Source organism: Erinaceus europaeus, chromosome 2 (genome assembly GCF_950295315.1).
Source record: "Erinaceus europaeus chromosome 2, mEriEur2.1, whole genome shotgun sequence".
Lineage (NCBI taxonomy): Eukaryota > Metazoa > Chordata > Mammalia > Eulipotyphla > Erinaceidae > Erinaceus > Erinaceus europaeus.
Genome location: NC_080163.1, coordinates 187,672,145 through 187,687,902, shown reverse-complemented (window position 1 = coordinate 187,687,902; position 15,758 = coordinate 187,672,145). Strand labels below are relative to the sequence as shown.

General features: G+C 51.6%; 2 protein-coding genes across 2 annotated transcripts; one reads left to right on the top strand and one right to left on the bottom strand.

Annotated features, from left to right (window-relative positions):
* Positions 1 to 4,958: 4,958 nt before the first annotated feature.
* On the top strand, positions 4,959 to 8,023 carry SYCN (syncollin). Its single transcript, XM_007523976.2, has 2 exons — positions 4,959 to 5,704; positions 7,857 to 8,023. Exons 1-2 carry the CDS (start codon positions 5,310 to 5,312, stop codon positions 7,864 to 7,866), a joined length of 405 nt encoding a protein of 134 aa, XP_007524038.2. The 5' UTR covers positions 4,959 to 5,309; the 3' UTR covers positions 7,867 to 8,023.
* A 957-nt stretch (positions 8,024 to 8,980) lies between these two features.
* Positions 8,981 to 15,552, bottom strand: NCCRP1 (NCCRP1, F-box associated domain containing). Its single transcript, XM_016188521.2, has 7 exons — positions 15,433 to 15,552; positions 14,416 to 14,738; positions 13,210 to 13,272; positions 13,080 to 13,131; positions 11,649 to 11,744; positions 9,876 to 10,014; positions 8,981 to 9,609 (listed from the first exon to the last, which is right to left on the bottom strand). Exons 2-7 carry the CDS (start codon positions 14,693 to 14,695, stop codon positions 9,469 to 9,471), a joined length of 771 nt encoding a protein of 256 aa, XP_016044007.2. The 5' UTR covers positions 14,696 to 14,738; positions 15,433 to 15,552; the 3' UTR covers positions 8,981 to 9,468.
* Between the last annotated feature and the right edge of the window lie 206 nt (positions 15,553 to 15,758).

Genomic DNA, 15,758 nt, shown 5'->3' with positions numbered 1-15,758 from the left:
AATGCTTGTTACAAAGCACTTTACATAGTAAGGAAGCTTGCTGTTACCCCCACTGAAGGGAGGAAGAAACTGAAGCTCAGAAAAGTGCATTCACTTGTCTGAGGTCACTCAGCAAGCAAAGTGACAGAGTAAATTTGGGCCAGGGGATAGCACAACAGACTTGTCTCAGCTTCAATCCCTGGCACCACCACAAGGGAGAGTTGAATTATACTCTGATCTCTCTCTCTCTTTCTCCAGTGAAAATAAAGAAGTATAAAAAAGGGTCCAGGAGGTAGTGCATCCAGTTGAGTATAAATATCACCATGTGCAAGGACCCAGGTTCAAGTCCCCAGTCCCCACCTGCGGGGGAAGTTTCAGGAGTGGTGAAGCAGGCTGCAGGGGTCTTGCTGTCCCTCTCCCTATTTCCCCTTTCTCTCTCAACTTTTCCCTGTCTCTATTTAATTAATAAACTGTTAAAAAAGAAAATATTAAAAAATAAATTTGAACCTGCTTTTATTTCCAGCCTGTTTTTATTATTATTATTTTAAATTTATTTTGGATAGAAACAGAGAGAAGTTGGGGGGGAAGGGGAGGTAAGAGGGAGAGAGACAGAGAGACACCTGCAGCTCAGTTTCACAGCTTGCAAAGCTTCTACCCTGTAGATGAAGGCCAGGGGACTGAACTGGGCTGCTTGTGGACTGTAATGTGTGCACTTAACCAGGTGCCCCACCACCCGGTCCCTCCAGCCTTTGGTTTTTCACCATCATATCTATCTGGCCACAGCAGAAGACAGTATCTGAGAAGAGCAGGAGGGAGTAGGGCTGGCTGGGTAGAAAACAGTGAATGGTGGTAAGTGTGCTGCTTTCTGTTTCTTTTGCACTTATTTTGCCAGACCCCAAGCTCAAGGCTTTCATCATAGTGAACACTCACAGGGCACTTAGTAAGGAGCCTGCTGTAAGTGCTACTAATGGACTAATTCACTTGCTCTTTAATACCTGACTTAAAAAATTAATTAATTTTGTAAAATACACACACACACACACACACACACACACACACACACACACATATATATGCTCCAGTACCCAGCACTGGTATATGATGGTGCTAGGGAATTGAACCTGGGACTTCAAAGCCTTAAGTATAATAGTTTTTGTATAACCAGAGATAAAGAGGGATTTATTTTTCAAAGATATACTTTTTTTTTATTAATGAGAGAGAGGCAGAGAGAACTAGAGCAGTACTCTGGCATATTTGATGCCAGAGATCAAACTCAGGGTCTTGTGTTTTCAGCTTGAGTGCCAACTCTCAGAGAGGGAAAGAGGAGAGAGAGATGGGGGGGGGGGAGAGGGGAGAGAGAGAGAGAACAGAGCACTATTCAGCTCTAATTTATAGTGGTATTGGGGATTCAACCTGGGACCCTCAGAGCCTCAGACATAAAGTCTTTTGTGTAATCATTAGCTATCTCTCTAGCCCAGTTCACCCACTCTTGTCTGGCAGGAATACAGGAACTCTGAAGAGTCCCTGTAGGGGCCCTTGGTCAGATTCCCAGACTTCCCTGCATGTAGGTCCCAGTTCCTCTGCCTTCTCCTTCCTTCTCCTTTATTTTTTACCTTTGGACTCTTATTTCTACATCATTAATTTTAAATCTTTTTTTATTGGATAGAGACAGCCAGAAATTGAGAGGGTAGTGGGAGACAGAGCAGGAGAGAGGAAGAGAGAAACCTGCAGCCCTGCTTTATTATCCCTGAAGCTTTCTTCCTGCAGGTGGGGACTGGGTGCTCAGACATGTGAGCTCAACCAGGTGCACCACCACCAGGCTCCTTTCTTCATTATATGTGATAGATTATTTCTTTTTACCCAGATTAGGTTTGTTAATATCATTTTCTTTTTATTTATTTAGTGGATAGAGATAGAGAGAAATCAACAGGGGGGCGGGGGTAGATAGCATAACGGTTATGCAAAGAGACTCTCATGCCTGAGGCTCCAAAGTCCCAGGTTCAATCCCCCCGCACCATAAGCCAGAGCTGAGCAGTGCTTTGGTTAAAAAGAAAGAGAGAGAGAGAGGGAGTCGGGCGATAGTGCAGTGGGTTAAGCGCACGTGGTGCAAAGCGCAAGGACTGGCATCAGGATCCCAGTTCAAGCCCGGGGCCCCCCACTTGCATGGGGGTTGCTTCACAGGCAGTGAAGCAAGTCTGCAGGTGTTTATCTTTCCTCCTCTCTGTCTTCCCTTCCTCTCTCCATTTCTCTCTGTTCTATCCAACAACAACGACACCAATCATAACAACAATAAAACAACAAGGGCAACAAAAGGGAATAAATAAATATTAAAAAGAAAAAAAAAACAAGGGCAACAAAAAGGAATAAATATTAAAAAAAAAAAAAGAGAAAGAAATCAACAGGGAAGAGAGAGACACGGAGGGAGAGAGACACCTGCAGACATGCTTCACCACTCATGAAGCTTCCTCCCTACAGGTGGGGACAGGGGCTTGAACCCAGGTCCTTATGCACTGTAACATCTGCACTCTATAGGTGGGCTGCCATCTGGCCTTGGTATTTATTTATTTATTTATTTATTTATTTATTTATTGTGTCTGGGTCTTTGTTTTGTTTTGGCTACACAGAGTTAAAGTTATATATAGTTCAATAGGTCTTTGGTGTGGTCCAGGAGGTGGCACAGTGGATAAGACATTGGATTCTCAAACATAAGGTCTTGGGTTTGATCCCTGGCAGCACATGTACCAACCAGAATGATGCCTGGTTCTTTCTCTCTCTCCACCTATCTTACTCATTAGTGAAATCTTAAAAAACAAAACAAACAAACACACAAACAAAAAAGTCCTTGGTTTACTTTACAGACTCAAGAGTCCAGTATTGGTTCAGAAAATTTGGTTCTCAGGGAGTGGGAGTGGGGCCAGCAGCCGCTTCTCCCTCCTCCTCTTCCTCCTCCTTCTCCCCCCCCCCCTCCTCCTCCACCGCTCACCTTTCCTTCTTTGGGGGCAGGCAGCATAGGAGTTCTTTGATAGCTTCTTGCCAGTTTGTAATGATATATATATATATATGCCTTAATTCTATGCTTTCCTCCCAAGCCTTTTGTATGCTGAATTATCCAGAGTTTTTATTTTAGTGTTATATAAATATATCTATCTCAAATACAAGTTTATTTTTTCCAACCTTGGTTCAGAAGATTTCCCGCTCTTGGGGAGGGAGGATTGGGGGTTGGCAGGTGATGGGAGTGGAGAAAGTAGGGGGTGTGTTTATCACCCCCAAGGTTATCTTTAGCTTCTGGGTTCCCAAGATCCTATCTTGCAGCTAGGGAACATGCCCAGCCTCTCCCTCCCCCCTCTCTCAGTTTTGGGGTGGGGGGTAGGAGGGGAATGGGTGCTGGGTTGTTCTATTCTTGGTCAGATGTTAAGAACATTTTCTACCCTCCCTATTAACCCTATGCAACTCTGTGTGTTGCAAACCACTCAGGCTCAAGTTTTGTTTGTTGTCTTTCTTTATAATATTTTTCACAATAAAGCTTTTTTTTTGGGGGGGGATGGGAGAGGCTGTGGGGAGATAACACAGATTTTTTGTGCCTATGACTGAGGTTCATACCCCAGCACCACTACAAGCCAGAGCTGTGCAGTTCCCTGGTAAGTACTTACTTACTTAAGAATATCTGTCTTTTAAAACTAAGCTGCAAATGGGGCTGGGGAGTCAGCATAATAGTTATGTAAAAGACTTTCTGCCTTAGGCTCTGAGGTCCCAGGTTCAACCCCCAGTACCATCATAAGCCAGAGCTGAGCAGTACTATGACCTCTCTCTCTCTGTACCTCTCTCTTATTGAGATAAATTAAAAAATTAAATCAAGCTACAAACAAACTGTCTCTAAGACTTGTGAGAAGTATAGAAGTTATAATTGGGAGGGGGCACAGAACTTTGGTGGTGAGTGTGGTGTGAAATTATACATTGTAATCTTACAATCTAGTATACCACTTTCATCACAAATTAGAAAAAGAAATAAATAATTGCTAAATTTTACATAAATCCATCCAATGGGTGGTCACCAGTTGTAATTTACACAAATAAAAGTAAGTGAATAATAAAAAGAAAAAGAAGCTACTAAACTTTATGCACAAGCTGAGTCCAGCAGGTGCAAACCATTACTAATTACCAGAAGCAAAAAAAGTAAGGGCCAGGTGGTGGCACAGCTGATTGAGAACACCTGTTACAATGCACAAAGACCCAGGTTCCAGCCCCCTGTTCCCACCTGCAGAGGTAAAGCTTCACTAATGGTGAAGCAGGTCTGCAGGTGTCTGTCTCTTTCTCTCCCCCCCCCCATTTCTCTCTTGTCTCTATCCAGTAATAAATTTTTTAAAAGGGGGGGAGAAAAAAGTGGGAGTAGTGCAGGGGAGGTAGCATTAGCGTGATGCAAAACACTTTTTATGCTTGAGGCTCTGAGGTCTCAAGTTCCATCTTGTACCACCATAAGATGGAGCTGAGTACTGCTCTGGTTAAAACATAATAATGGGGCTGGGAGATACTATAATGGTTCTGCAAAGAGACTTTCAGGTCTAAGGCTCCAAGGTCCTAGGTTCAATCCCCTATACCACCATAAGCCAGAGCTGAGCAAATATATTCTCACTCACTGAAATAAATAATAATTATAAGAATATAGGGGGCAGGGTGGTGGCACACTTGGTTGAGTACACCCATTCCAGTGTGCAAGGACCCTGGTTCAAACCCGCGGCCCCCATCTGTAGGGGGGGAAGTCTGTCTCCTCCTTATCTCTCCCTTCCCTCTTGATTTCTGCCTCTTTTCAAAATAAAATCAAATCTTTAAAAATAGATAAATAAGGGAGTCAGGCGGTAGCTCAGCGGGTTAAGCGCATGCGGTGCAAAGCGCAAGGATGGGCGGAAGGATCCCTGTTCGAGCCCGCGGCTCCCCACCTGCAGGGGGGTCGCTTCACAAGCGGTGAAGCAAGTCTGCAGGTGTCTGTCTTTTCCCCCCTCTGTCTTCCCCTCCTCTCTCCATTTCTCTCTGTCCTATCCAACAACGATGACATCAATAACAACAACACTAATAACTACAACAATAAAATGGGCAACAAAATGGAAAATAAATAAATGTAAAAAAAAAAAACAACCTTAAAAATACATAATAGAAGCTGCTGACTTGTCTGCGCATGGGGTCCAGCGCGGGTGGGTGGCGGTGGAGGCTGGAAGGTGTGGGGTTCCCCGGGGTGCGGTGCACCCTCCCCTACCCCCGCCTTATCTCGCCGCAGCTGCGGCTCCCACGGGTCCCCCCGGCTTAAAAGCGCGCGGGCAGCGAGCCCCGGCGTCATCATGTCCCCGCTGCGCCCGCTGCTGCTGGTCCTGGTCCTGGCGGCCGCGCCCCGCGCCCGCGCCGCCTGCCCCGCGCCCGCCGAGCTCAAGCACGCGGACGGCACGCGCACCTGCGCCATCCTGTACGACCTCAGCGACCCCTACTACGAGAACTGCTGCGCAGGCGCGGAGCTGGCGGTGCAGCCCGGCACCGACCTGCCCTTCCTGCCCGCCGACTGGCTCAACACGGCCTCGTCGCTGGTGGTGGCGCCGCGCTGCGAGCTCACCGTGTGGTCGCTCCGGGGCAAGGCCGGCAAGACGCGCAAGTTCTCGGCGGGCGCCTACCCGCGCCTGGAGGAGTTCCGCAAGGGCATCCTGGGCGACTGGGCCAACTCCATCTCCTCGCTCTACTGCAGGTGACCGCCCGCGGCGCACCCAAAGCCCCACCTGCCACCCAGCATCCTAGGTCCCTGCCACTCAGCACCCCAGGTCCTAGACACCAAGCATCCGGACTCCAGTCACTTAGCACCCTGGGTCCCAGCATCCAGCACCCGGACCCCAGACACCCAGCACCCCGGGCCCCAGGCACCCAGACACCCAGCACCCCGGGCCCCAGGCACCCAGACACCCAGCACCCCGGGCCCCAGGCACCCAGACACCCAGCACCCCGGGCCCCAGGCACCCAGACACCCAGCACCCCGGGCCCCAGGCACCCAGACACCCAGCACCCTGGGCCCCAGGCACCCAGACACCCAGACCCCAGACACCCAGCACCCTGGGCCCCAGGCACCCAGACCCCAGACACCCAGCACCCTGGGCCCCAGGCACCCAGACACCCAGCACCCTGGGGCCCCAACCACCCAGCATCTGGATCCTAAACATTCAGGCAGCCCTGTCACCTCTTGCCCACCTTGGGAGTTCCTGGAGCCAGTCTTGGATTGGGGGGGGTAGGGTGTTTTATTTAAATGTATTTTATTTATTCTTTATAGGCTAGAAACTGAGAGAAGTTGAGGGGAGATGGGGAGGGAAAGGGAGAGACAGCACCGCTTCCCCGCTAAAGAAAAAAAGTTTTCCTTCTGCAGGTGAGGGCAGGTGGGGCTTGAACCTGGATCCTTGCACATTGTAATGTGTCCTCAACCCGGCCACCACCACCTGATCCTTTATTTTTTTATTGTCATCAGGGGTGTCACTAGGACTCAGATCTACCACTCCAGTGAAGGGGGTTAGATAGAGAGAGAAAGAGACACCTGCCCTGCAGACCTGCTTCATCACTTGTGAAGCTTCCTTCTGAAGGTGGGAAGAGGGGTGAGCTGGACACCAGGTCAGTGCACATAATAATGTGTGTGCTCAACTGGTGCTCTACCACCCAACCCCATAAACCTTTGCTTCTTTGACCCTATTTTGTCATTCTCAGATTCAGAAGTTAACCCACCCATAGCCTCCATTCTGGAAGCACCTCCCTTCCTCCACCTTCTGGAAGCTTCCATCTTGCCTACCCATACCTAGCTGAGCTTCCCAAGGACAGCAGACTAACTCAGGTGGAACTTGGGAACCCATTCACCTTGTCCTCCTAGCCCCCAGAATAGAAGCCAGACTTGCTTTCTTTACTCCCTTGAGATCTGGGGTCCTTAGACCTGAAGGCCCCCTCCCAGGCCCCACCATGGGAAAACTGTGTGACCCTCATCCTTCCCAACTGTGCAGACCAGGTCCAGAGCCCCTGTTAAGGTTTTGAAGCCCCCAGACCCATCTTGGGATGCCCAAGTCCACCTGAAACTCACACACCCAAAGTCACAGACCCTAGAGCCCTACAATGAGCCAGAGTCATACACACACACACACACACACACACACACACACACACACACACACACACTCACCCTACCTGCTCTTTTCAACCAAGACTTCCCAGAACTTCCAGACCTAGACTCTCCCAGACACTAAGCTCCAGAACCAGCACCAGGACCCTCCCCCCATCCTAGGCTTCTAAATGTTCCACACCCTGAATCTCTGAGCCCCTGATAACTTTTTCAAAAAATTACTTATCTTGAGTAGAGACAGAGAGAAATGGAGAGGGAAGGGGAGATAGGGTGAGAGAAAGACAACAGCCCTGCTTCACCTCTGATGAAGCTTCCCCTCCATCCCCCAGCTCTAAGTGGGGACCAGGGGGCTTGAACTGGGGTCCTTATGCACTGTAATGTGTGTGCTCTGCCAGGTGTGCCACCACCCAGCTCCTGGAGATAAGGTTTTTTTTAAAAAAAATTATTTATTTATTCCCTTTTGTTGCCCTTGTTTTATTGTTGTGGTTATTTTATTGTTGGATAGGACAAAGAGAAAATGGAGACAGAAGACAGAGGGGGGAGAGAAAGATAGACACCTGCAGACCTGCTTCACCTTGGAATCCTTATGCCAGTCCTTGCGCTTTGCGCCGCCTGTGCTTGACCCTCTGCACTACTGCCCAACTCCCAATAAGGGTTTTTTTTTTTTTTTTTAAAGCTCCTAGAACATTCCACACTCTGGATCTTTAAGCCCCTGGAACTCCCTGCTGATGATTCGTTTATTCTGTTGCAGGTGTTACTGAAGGCTTAATGGTCCCTCACTTCCAGCCCCCACCTTGGGTTGAACCCCTGACCTGGTCTTGATGCTGGGATCTGCTGAAGCCCCCAGGACTCAGACAGAGGGTGCTTTCTGCCTTTTCCCCACCCACCTTCCCTGCAATACAGTGCTTGCGAAGTTGTTCTTGTCTGCTGCCTGCTTGTATTTGGGATCCAGGTCCACATGGACCTAGGCAGGGTTGGGGGAGAGCAGGGTGGTATAGCCTGGGTCAGCCTCTTCCCTGGTGGGGGCACACCCTTGGAAGGTTCTGTCATGGATTTGAGTGTGTTCAAGGATGCACACCCATAGGAATCGAGTGTGGTTTATGATGGTGTCCCAGCTGACTGTCAAACACAGAGATTCTTCCTTCCCCACCCCACCCTGCACTGGTAGACAGCCCAACTCTGGAGTGTCCCTCACTGTTCTGACCCGCTGGGGTTCCTGCTCTGTGGCAACAGGAGCTTTCAACAGACCTGTCCCCAGCTAGAGCCAGCATTTAGATGTTCAGTGATCTGTCAAAGCCCAGGACACATGGGCTGGTAAGTACTTCAACCACCCCCTCTCAAACTCCTGGGAAACACGTCTGTTTGAATTTGCACATTTCTGCAGGTTTTTTTGCATCTGTGCACTAATGCCCTCAGGGGTCATGCACTCTCAGTGGAGAGCTGGGTTTAGGGGCCCTGGATGAGTTACAGAAGAGAAAAGGGGTGGCTGGAGGGGCCTAGGATTAAGTATGGGAAGAGCTCTGGGAGTGAGAGTGTGGAGTTGGAGGAGGAAGGAGAATCCAGGGGAGTCTGAGAGCTTGGACAAATGGGAGAGCTGAGGTATATGGAGCTCAGTGGGAAAGCGCAGGTTTTGCACATACGAGGCTCTGGATTGCCTCCAGGCAGAGCCTCCCCCCTCCCAAAAAAAAAAAAAAAAAAAGAGGTGGGAGAGGAAGTTGGGAGAAAAATTAAGTGAAGATGCTAAGAGCTGCTAAATTGGGGATCTGTGTTTATGGAATTGCCAAGGTTCAGAGGTTGTGAGGTACCGGAGGAGGTGGGCCTGTGAGGTGTGAGTGGGGGGAAAAAAAGTTCTCATGTGCAAAGATCGGGGGAAGCTCCTTGAGCACGTGCTTTATTCATCCAGACAACAAAGATGTAATGAGCATCTACTATCTGTCAGGCTCCGGCTGAGAGAGAAGGGGCCACTGCCTGTATGGATCTGGGGTGGGAAGGGGGGAGTTGCCAGTGAGGTGGACATTCAAGCATATCAGATGAGAAGCCAGGCACGTTTAAGAGACTTAGGAGGTGACGAGGGAGATGGGAGAAGCTGAGGGGTCATGAAAAGGTAGTGAGGCACTGAAGGGACACAGCAGAGCCAAAAGGTCAAAGAGGTGCTGAGGGGTAAAGGCTTCTAAGGGCCAGGGAAGTGCTATGGGGTCAGAGATGCTGAGAGGTCAGAAGTGGTAAGGGAAGGTGCTAAGGGGTCAGGGACATGCTAAAAGATCAAGCGGATACTAAGAGGGCTTAGGAGCACCGAGACAGCAGAGAAATGCTCAGAGATCAGGAAGGTGCCCAGGGGTGGTCTGACAAGCCGGCCCAGCCAGTCACTCCTGGAGCTGCACAGACACAGAGGAGTCAGTCACCCTTGTCCGCAGCAGCCCACCAGGCTCCAGTCGGTTCTTGGTCTTGTGCAGGAAGTGGACAAAGCGCACGCCGGAGCCGTAATGGCAGAATACGTGGGACACCTGTGGCAGCACCAAGTCAGGTGCAGCCTTTCTTAGGCTTTTTTTTTTTTTTTTACCAGAGCACTGCTTATGGGTGCTGGGGATTGAACCTGGGACACCCTGGTGCCTCAGGCATGAAAGTCTTTTTGTATAACTATTATGCTGTCTCTCCAGTCCAGGATGGAGTCCTTCTTACCAGGGGCCCATGCTCTCCTCCCTTCTCCCTCTGTGGGCTCTGAGGACCAGCACACAGGCTGAGGGGAGCTGAGTGGGATCGGGAGTCTCACCTGAATCCAGCGGCCAGGGGGACCCCGCCCCGAGGTGCGGGGAGCCACATGGTGCTGAGCCAGGACAGTGCGGCGGTCGGCCGCCAGCAGCCAGACGTGCAGCTCGTAGACACAGGCGTCCAGGTGGCTGTCCTCATACCTGTGGGTGGGACAGTCTTCCACTGCTGCCAAGGCCACAGCCACCCACCCAAGCCCTGACCCCAGTGTCCATTCAGCTCACACACACTGGTGCCCACCCTGTGCTCTCGAACTGGGTGGTGCTGGTGACAGTGGTGACCAAGACAGCCCCACACTCTTCCCTCATGGGATTCACAGTCGGGGGTGGGTGGGGGTGGGGGAGCTGGACATGTCACCAGATAGCAGCATCCAGGACCAGGCTGAGGGAAGTATGAGGGGCATAATTTATGCCGGGTCCGTGGCAGAACTGTGTGTAACTAACTGACTTCAAAGGATAAGGAGCAACTTGTCTCAGGAACAGAGAGTAGGGGCTGGGTGGTGGTGCACCTGGTTAAGCGCACAAGTTAACATGTGCAAGGACCTGGGTTCAAGCCCCCAGGCCCCACCTGCAGGGAGGAAGGTTCTTGAGTGGTGAAACAGGTCTGCAACTGTCTATCTGTTTATCTATCCATGTATCTCCCCCTCCCCTCTCAATTTCCTTCTGTCCTATCAAATAAAAAGAAAGGAAAAAGGGGGTCAGGTGGTGGTGCACTGGGTTAAGTATACACAGTATGAAGTTCAAGGACCCACACAAGGATCCTCGTTCAAGCCCCTGGCACATCACTTGCAGGGGGGTCGATTCACAAGTGGTGAATCAGGTCTGCAGGTATCTATTTTTCTCTCTTCCTCTCCATCTTCCCCTCCCCCTCTTAATTTCTCTCTGTCCTACCAAATAAAACGGGGGGAAATAGCCTCCAGGAGCAATGGATTGTAATGTGGCACCAAGCCCCAGAGATAACCCTGGAGGCAAAGGAAAGAAAATGAACACTGGGATACTGAATTCACTGCAGGCACCAAGCTCCAGTGATAACCCTGTTGGAAATACAAAAAACAAACAAATAAACAGACAAAAACCTGGGAGTAACTACTGTCTAAGGAAAAAGGAACAGCCTCAGACTGGGAACGTTTCAAAAACTCAAGAGACTCAGGGAGAAGGGGGCTGCAAGTGTCTCTTTTTTCTCTCCCTCTTTATCTCCCTTTCCCTCTCAGATTCTCTCTGTCCTAACAAATAAATAAAAAAATCATTTAAAAAGGAATAAAAGAAGGGGGATGGGAAGTGGCACACCCAGTAGAGTGTGCATTTTACTGTGCTCAAGCCCCATTCTTTCTCTATTTCTGGCTGTTTCTATTAAATAAATAAAGATAATACCAAATCAATCAATCAATAATAAAAAAAGGACTGGAATAAGGATAAATAAGAAAAAAAAAAAAAAAAAAAGGACCAGTGTAAGGATCCCAGTTCAAGCCCCCGGCTCCCCACCTGCAGGGGAGTCACTTCACAGGCGGTGAAGCAGGTCTGCAGGTGTCTGTCTTTTTCTCCCCCTCTCTGTCTTTCCCCTCCTCTCTCCATTTCTCTCTGTCCTATCCAACAACAACATCAATAACAACAACAATAATAACAACAATAAAAAACAACAAGGGCAACAAAAGAGAATAAATAAATAAATAAAATATAAAAAAAGACTTAAAAAACTAGTTTTAAAAAAGAAAGGGTGATGAGGCTTAATATTTAAGGGGGTTCCCACATGCCTGCCCGGCTCCCCCACCAGCACCTACCAGTCCATGACTGTGATGTTTGGCTGTTCATCATCAAGCAGCTCCTCCCACAGGCCCTCAGCCAGAAGGTCCACACACTGCTGCTTCACTGTCCAGCTGTGAGAGAGAGTGGGGTGGAGGGTAGGGAGGTGTCTGGGGCCTGCTAGGTGGTTTCCCGCTCTGCCTGGTCCCAGACCTGATCACAGCACCTTCACCTTAGTGCTGACATCAAAGGTAGCAAGGACTCAGCACCTTACACCCACCACCCCCTCCACCAGCCCCTCCACTGAGGCTCAAGAAAGGAAGTGACTTTTCCAAGGTCAAGCAGCATGAGGCCGGACAGTGGTGCACCTGGTAGAGCATGTGATTTCCATGCACAAGGACCCAGGTTCAAACCCCTGGTTTACGCCTACAGGGAGAAAGCCTCATAAACAATGAAGCAGTGCTGCAGGTGTCTCTTTTCCTCTCTCCTCTATTTCCCCCCATTCACTCTCAACTTCTTTCTGTCTCTATTCAAAAAAAAGAAAAGGAAAAAGAAAAGAAAAAGAAAGAGGGGGCAGGAAGTAGCACACCCAGTACAGCATACATGTTACAATGCACAAGGACCCAGGTTCAAGCCCCTCAGTCCCACTTGCAGGGAGAAAGCAGCTTCATGATTGGGGAAGCAATGCTACAGGTGTGTGTGTGTCTCTCTCTTTCCCCCTCCCCTCTCAAGCTCTCTCTGCCTCTATATAGTAAATAAAATATTAAGAAAGAAAGAAGGGGGCCAAGTGGTGGCACACCTGGTTAAGCACACGTATTACCATGTGCAAGGACCCGGGTTTGAACCCCCACTCCCCACCTGCAGGGAGGACACTTCACAAGCGGTGAAGCAGGTCAGCAGGTATCTCTTTCTCTCCCTCTCACTGTCTCTCCATCCTTTCTCAGTTTCTGTCTTATGTAATAAAAATTAGGAAGGAAAAAGGAAAAAGACAATGGCCACCAGGAGTGGTGGATTCATAGTACTGGCACCGAGCTCCAGTGATTGAAGCAACTAGAAGAGAAAGAAAGAAAGGAAGGAAGGAAGGAAGGAAGGAAGAAAGAAAGAAAAGAAGCAAAGAAGTGGCAGAACTGGAGTCCCCATCCAAGTGTGTGTGTGACTTCTAGGCCCTGAGTGGCACCATCTCACCCACCTGCAGACATAGGATGCAACTCAGTAGACTGACGGCAGCCTGGTTAGCTCTCCCCACTGGGGTTGAGAATGGAGACAGCATCAATATTGCTTACTGAGGAGGTGCTGTGTGTGAGCCAGCCCCCACCCCCACTTCTGCCCCTCCTCTGTGTGTTTGCCTAAACTCAGGACTAGTCCTGGGGGACCAGTAGGAGGCCCTAGAGGCAAAGTCAACCACTCAGAAACCCACAGCGAGGGAGGCAGGGGTTCAAATGCAGCCACCGAAGCTCTCAGCAACTCACCTGAGGTTCTGCTGAAGCTTCTCTGTTCGGATGTGCCAGCCTCGGAAATTGCCTGGCAGGTGGATGGGGGGGGGGCAGTGAGCGTGTGCCCCATCTCCCACCGCCCCCACCCGCACCAGTCACTGCTTACCTAGACTCTCCAGGGGCTGCTGGGTAGGGCCCGTAGGGGGTGCGGGCTCATAAATGTTGATTCCTGAAATGCACAAGTGGGTGGGGCCGCAGGCACCCAGAGGTGTCCCCCTTTCCTGGCCTCCCCGCCCTCCCCTCAGGTCCCCACTGGGAGGGCAGGAATCTGTGTCTGTCAGACCAGACCAGCCTGGCAGGGCTGAGTGAGTCAGGGCTGGAAAGAGCCTGAGAAGGTGGGGAGAGCCACAAAGGAAGGAAGGGTTCTGATGAGAAAGAGAGATGATGAGGCATCAAGAGAAAGAGACCAACAGGGCCGGGTGGTAGCTCACTTGGTTGAGCACACATTACTGTGTGCAAGGACCAGGTTCAAGTCCCCAGTCCCCACCTGTAGAGGGGAACTTTCACAAGTGGTGAAGCAGGTCTGCAGGTGTCTATCTTTCTCTCCCCGTCTCCCCTCCTCTCTCCATTTCTCTCTGTCCTATCCAACAACATCAATAATAACAACAATAACTACAATAATGAAAAAACAAGCAAGGGCAACAAAAGGGAATAAATAAATATAAAAAAAAAAGAGTAGGGAAAGGAAGTGGAGAGGAGAGGGGAGGGGAAGGAGCTGGGGTGTACCTGGTTGTTATGCACAAGGATCCGAGTTGAAGCGCTCAGTCCCCACTTGGGGAGGGCGCTTCACGAGTCGTGAAGCAGGTCTGCAGGTGTCCCTCCGTCTCTCTCCCTTTCTATCTCCTCTCTCCTTCTCTCTCCAGTTTCTTTTTGCCTCGATTAGATAAATAAATATGTAAATAAAGAAACATGAAAAGGAAGAGGAGGAGAAGAAAGAGGAAAAAGGAGGAAGGAGGAGAAGAAGAGGAGGAATAAGGGAAGGAGGAGGCGGAGGGAGAAGAGAAGAGAAGAGGACAGAGAGAGAGAGAAGAGCAAGAGGGGATAGGAGGTGGAGGAAGAGGAGCAGAGGCCCGGGAAGTGGTGCAGTGAGTAGAAGCTACAGGTTTACAAGCAGGAGATTCTGAGTTCAAGACCCACCCTCATAGACCCAGTGATGCGCGCTCTCTCTCTCTCTCTCTCTCTCTCTCCATCTCTCCCTATCTCTATCTTTATCCCCTCCCCCATTATGGCAAATAAACAACCAAGTGAAGGCATCAGTAAGAAAAAGAGAAGAGAGGGAGGTAGCGAAATAGAGACACAGCCGGGGCGGCACCTTCGGGGTTGGGCGCGCGCAGCAGGTTGCGGTAGAGCGGCCGCCGCAGGAGCAGCAGCCTCCAGGTGAGACGCGGGGGCAGCGCCAGCGCCCCGCTCAGCGGCCCCCACTCCTCCAGCAGCAGCTGCCGCGCGTGCGCCTCGGTGGGCGGTCCGGGGGTCTCGGGGGTCGCCGGGGTCCCGGGGGTCGGCGGCGACGGCGGAGGGGGCGGGGACGGCGGCTGCCGGGGGCTGGCGGGCTCAGCGTCCCGCATCGCTTCCTCCCGCGCCTCCTCCTCCATCCTCTGGGCAACTGGCCCGCTCCCCCGCGGGGCTCGGGGTTACCTGTGGTGGGGGCGGGGCGCCCCGGGAGGGGTGTGGTGGGGGCGGGGCGCCCAGCCCCTCCTCCTTCGCACCCCTCCCTCCTGCACCCAGGGTCCCAGCCCCCCCATGTTCTCCAGCACCCAGGAGTCCCAGTCCCCCCTCCCGTCCTCCAGCACCCAAGGATCCCAGCCCCACCATGTCCTCCAGCACCCAGGGGTCCCAGTCCCCCCCACCCCGTCCTCCAGCACCCAAGGATCCCAGCGCCACTATGTCCTTCAGTACCCAGGGGTCCCAGTGCCCCCCCATCCTCCAGCACCCACGGGTCCCAGTCACCACCAGCTCCCTTATCAGCTAAGCCCACCCCCAGCCCCGAGTCCTCCCACCCAGCCCCTCCTCCGTTGCACCCCTCCCCTGTCATCCGCTGACAGCACCCACGTCCTTCTTTCACCTAGCCCCAACTCCCCCAACCCCACATTCCCAGTCTTCTTGCCTCAATTTCCCCAGTGGCGACTGAGAACCTACCCAGGCATCCCTCGAACCCTCCACCCCCCGGGGGAGAGGGGTGTGACCACAGAGCTAATGCCAGGGCTCCACTCCCTAATGAGGTCGGTTTCGCTTCATTAAGATCCAGGCAGGGCAGGATGAAAAGGTTAAGGAATGCTCCACCTTTTTACAGCCCCCCTAACTTCCACCCCGGGGAGTGGGGAGCCCTCACCTTGCCACTTCTTCCTCCACCCCACCTCACATGCCCTGGGACCCGGACAGTTCCTGTCCTGCTGACCAGGTGTGGAGGTGGTGGCAGTGGGGAGGGCGAGGAGCAGAGCCCCAGCTCCAGACTTGGGAAGCCCCCAGGGAGTGCTGAGAGAGCAGCAGGCCCACCTGGGTCTTTGCCAGGGGAGGACCTGCCACCCCTTCCCAGAGCGGGTGGGGCTGCCTGCCTCCTGTTCCTGCTGAGGTCAGAGGGAGGGTTGGGGTGCTGGTGGGGGTGCGGAGGAACCTGTAGGGCTGGATGCCCACGGCCACATCTTGTTGGGCCACGTC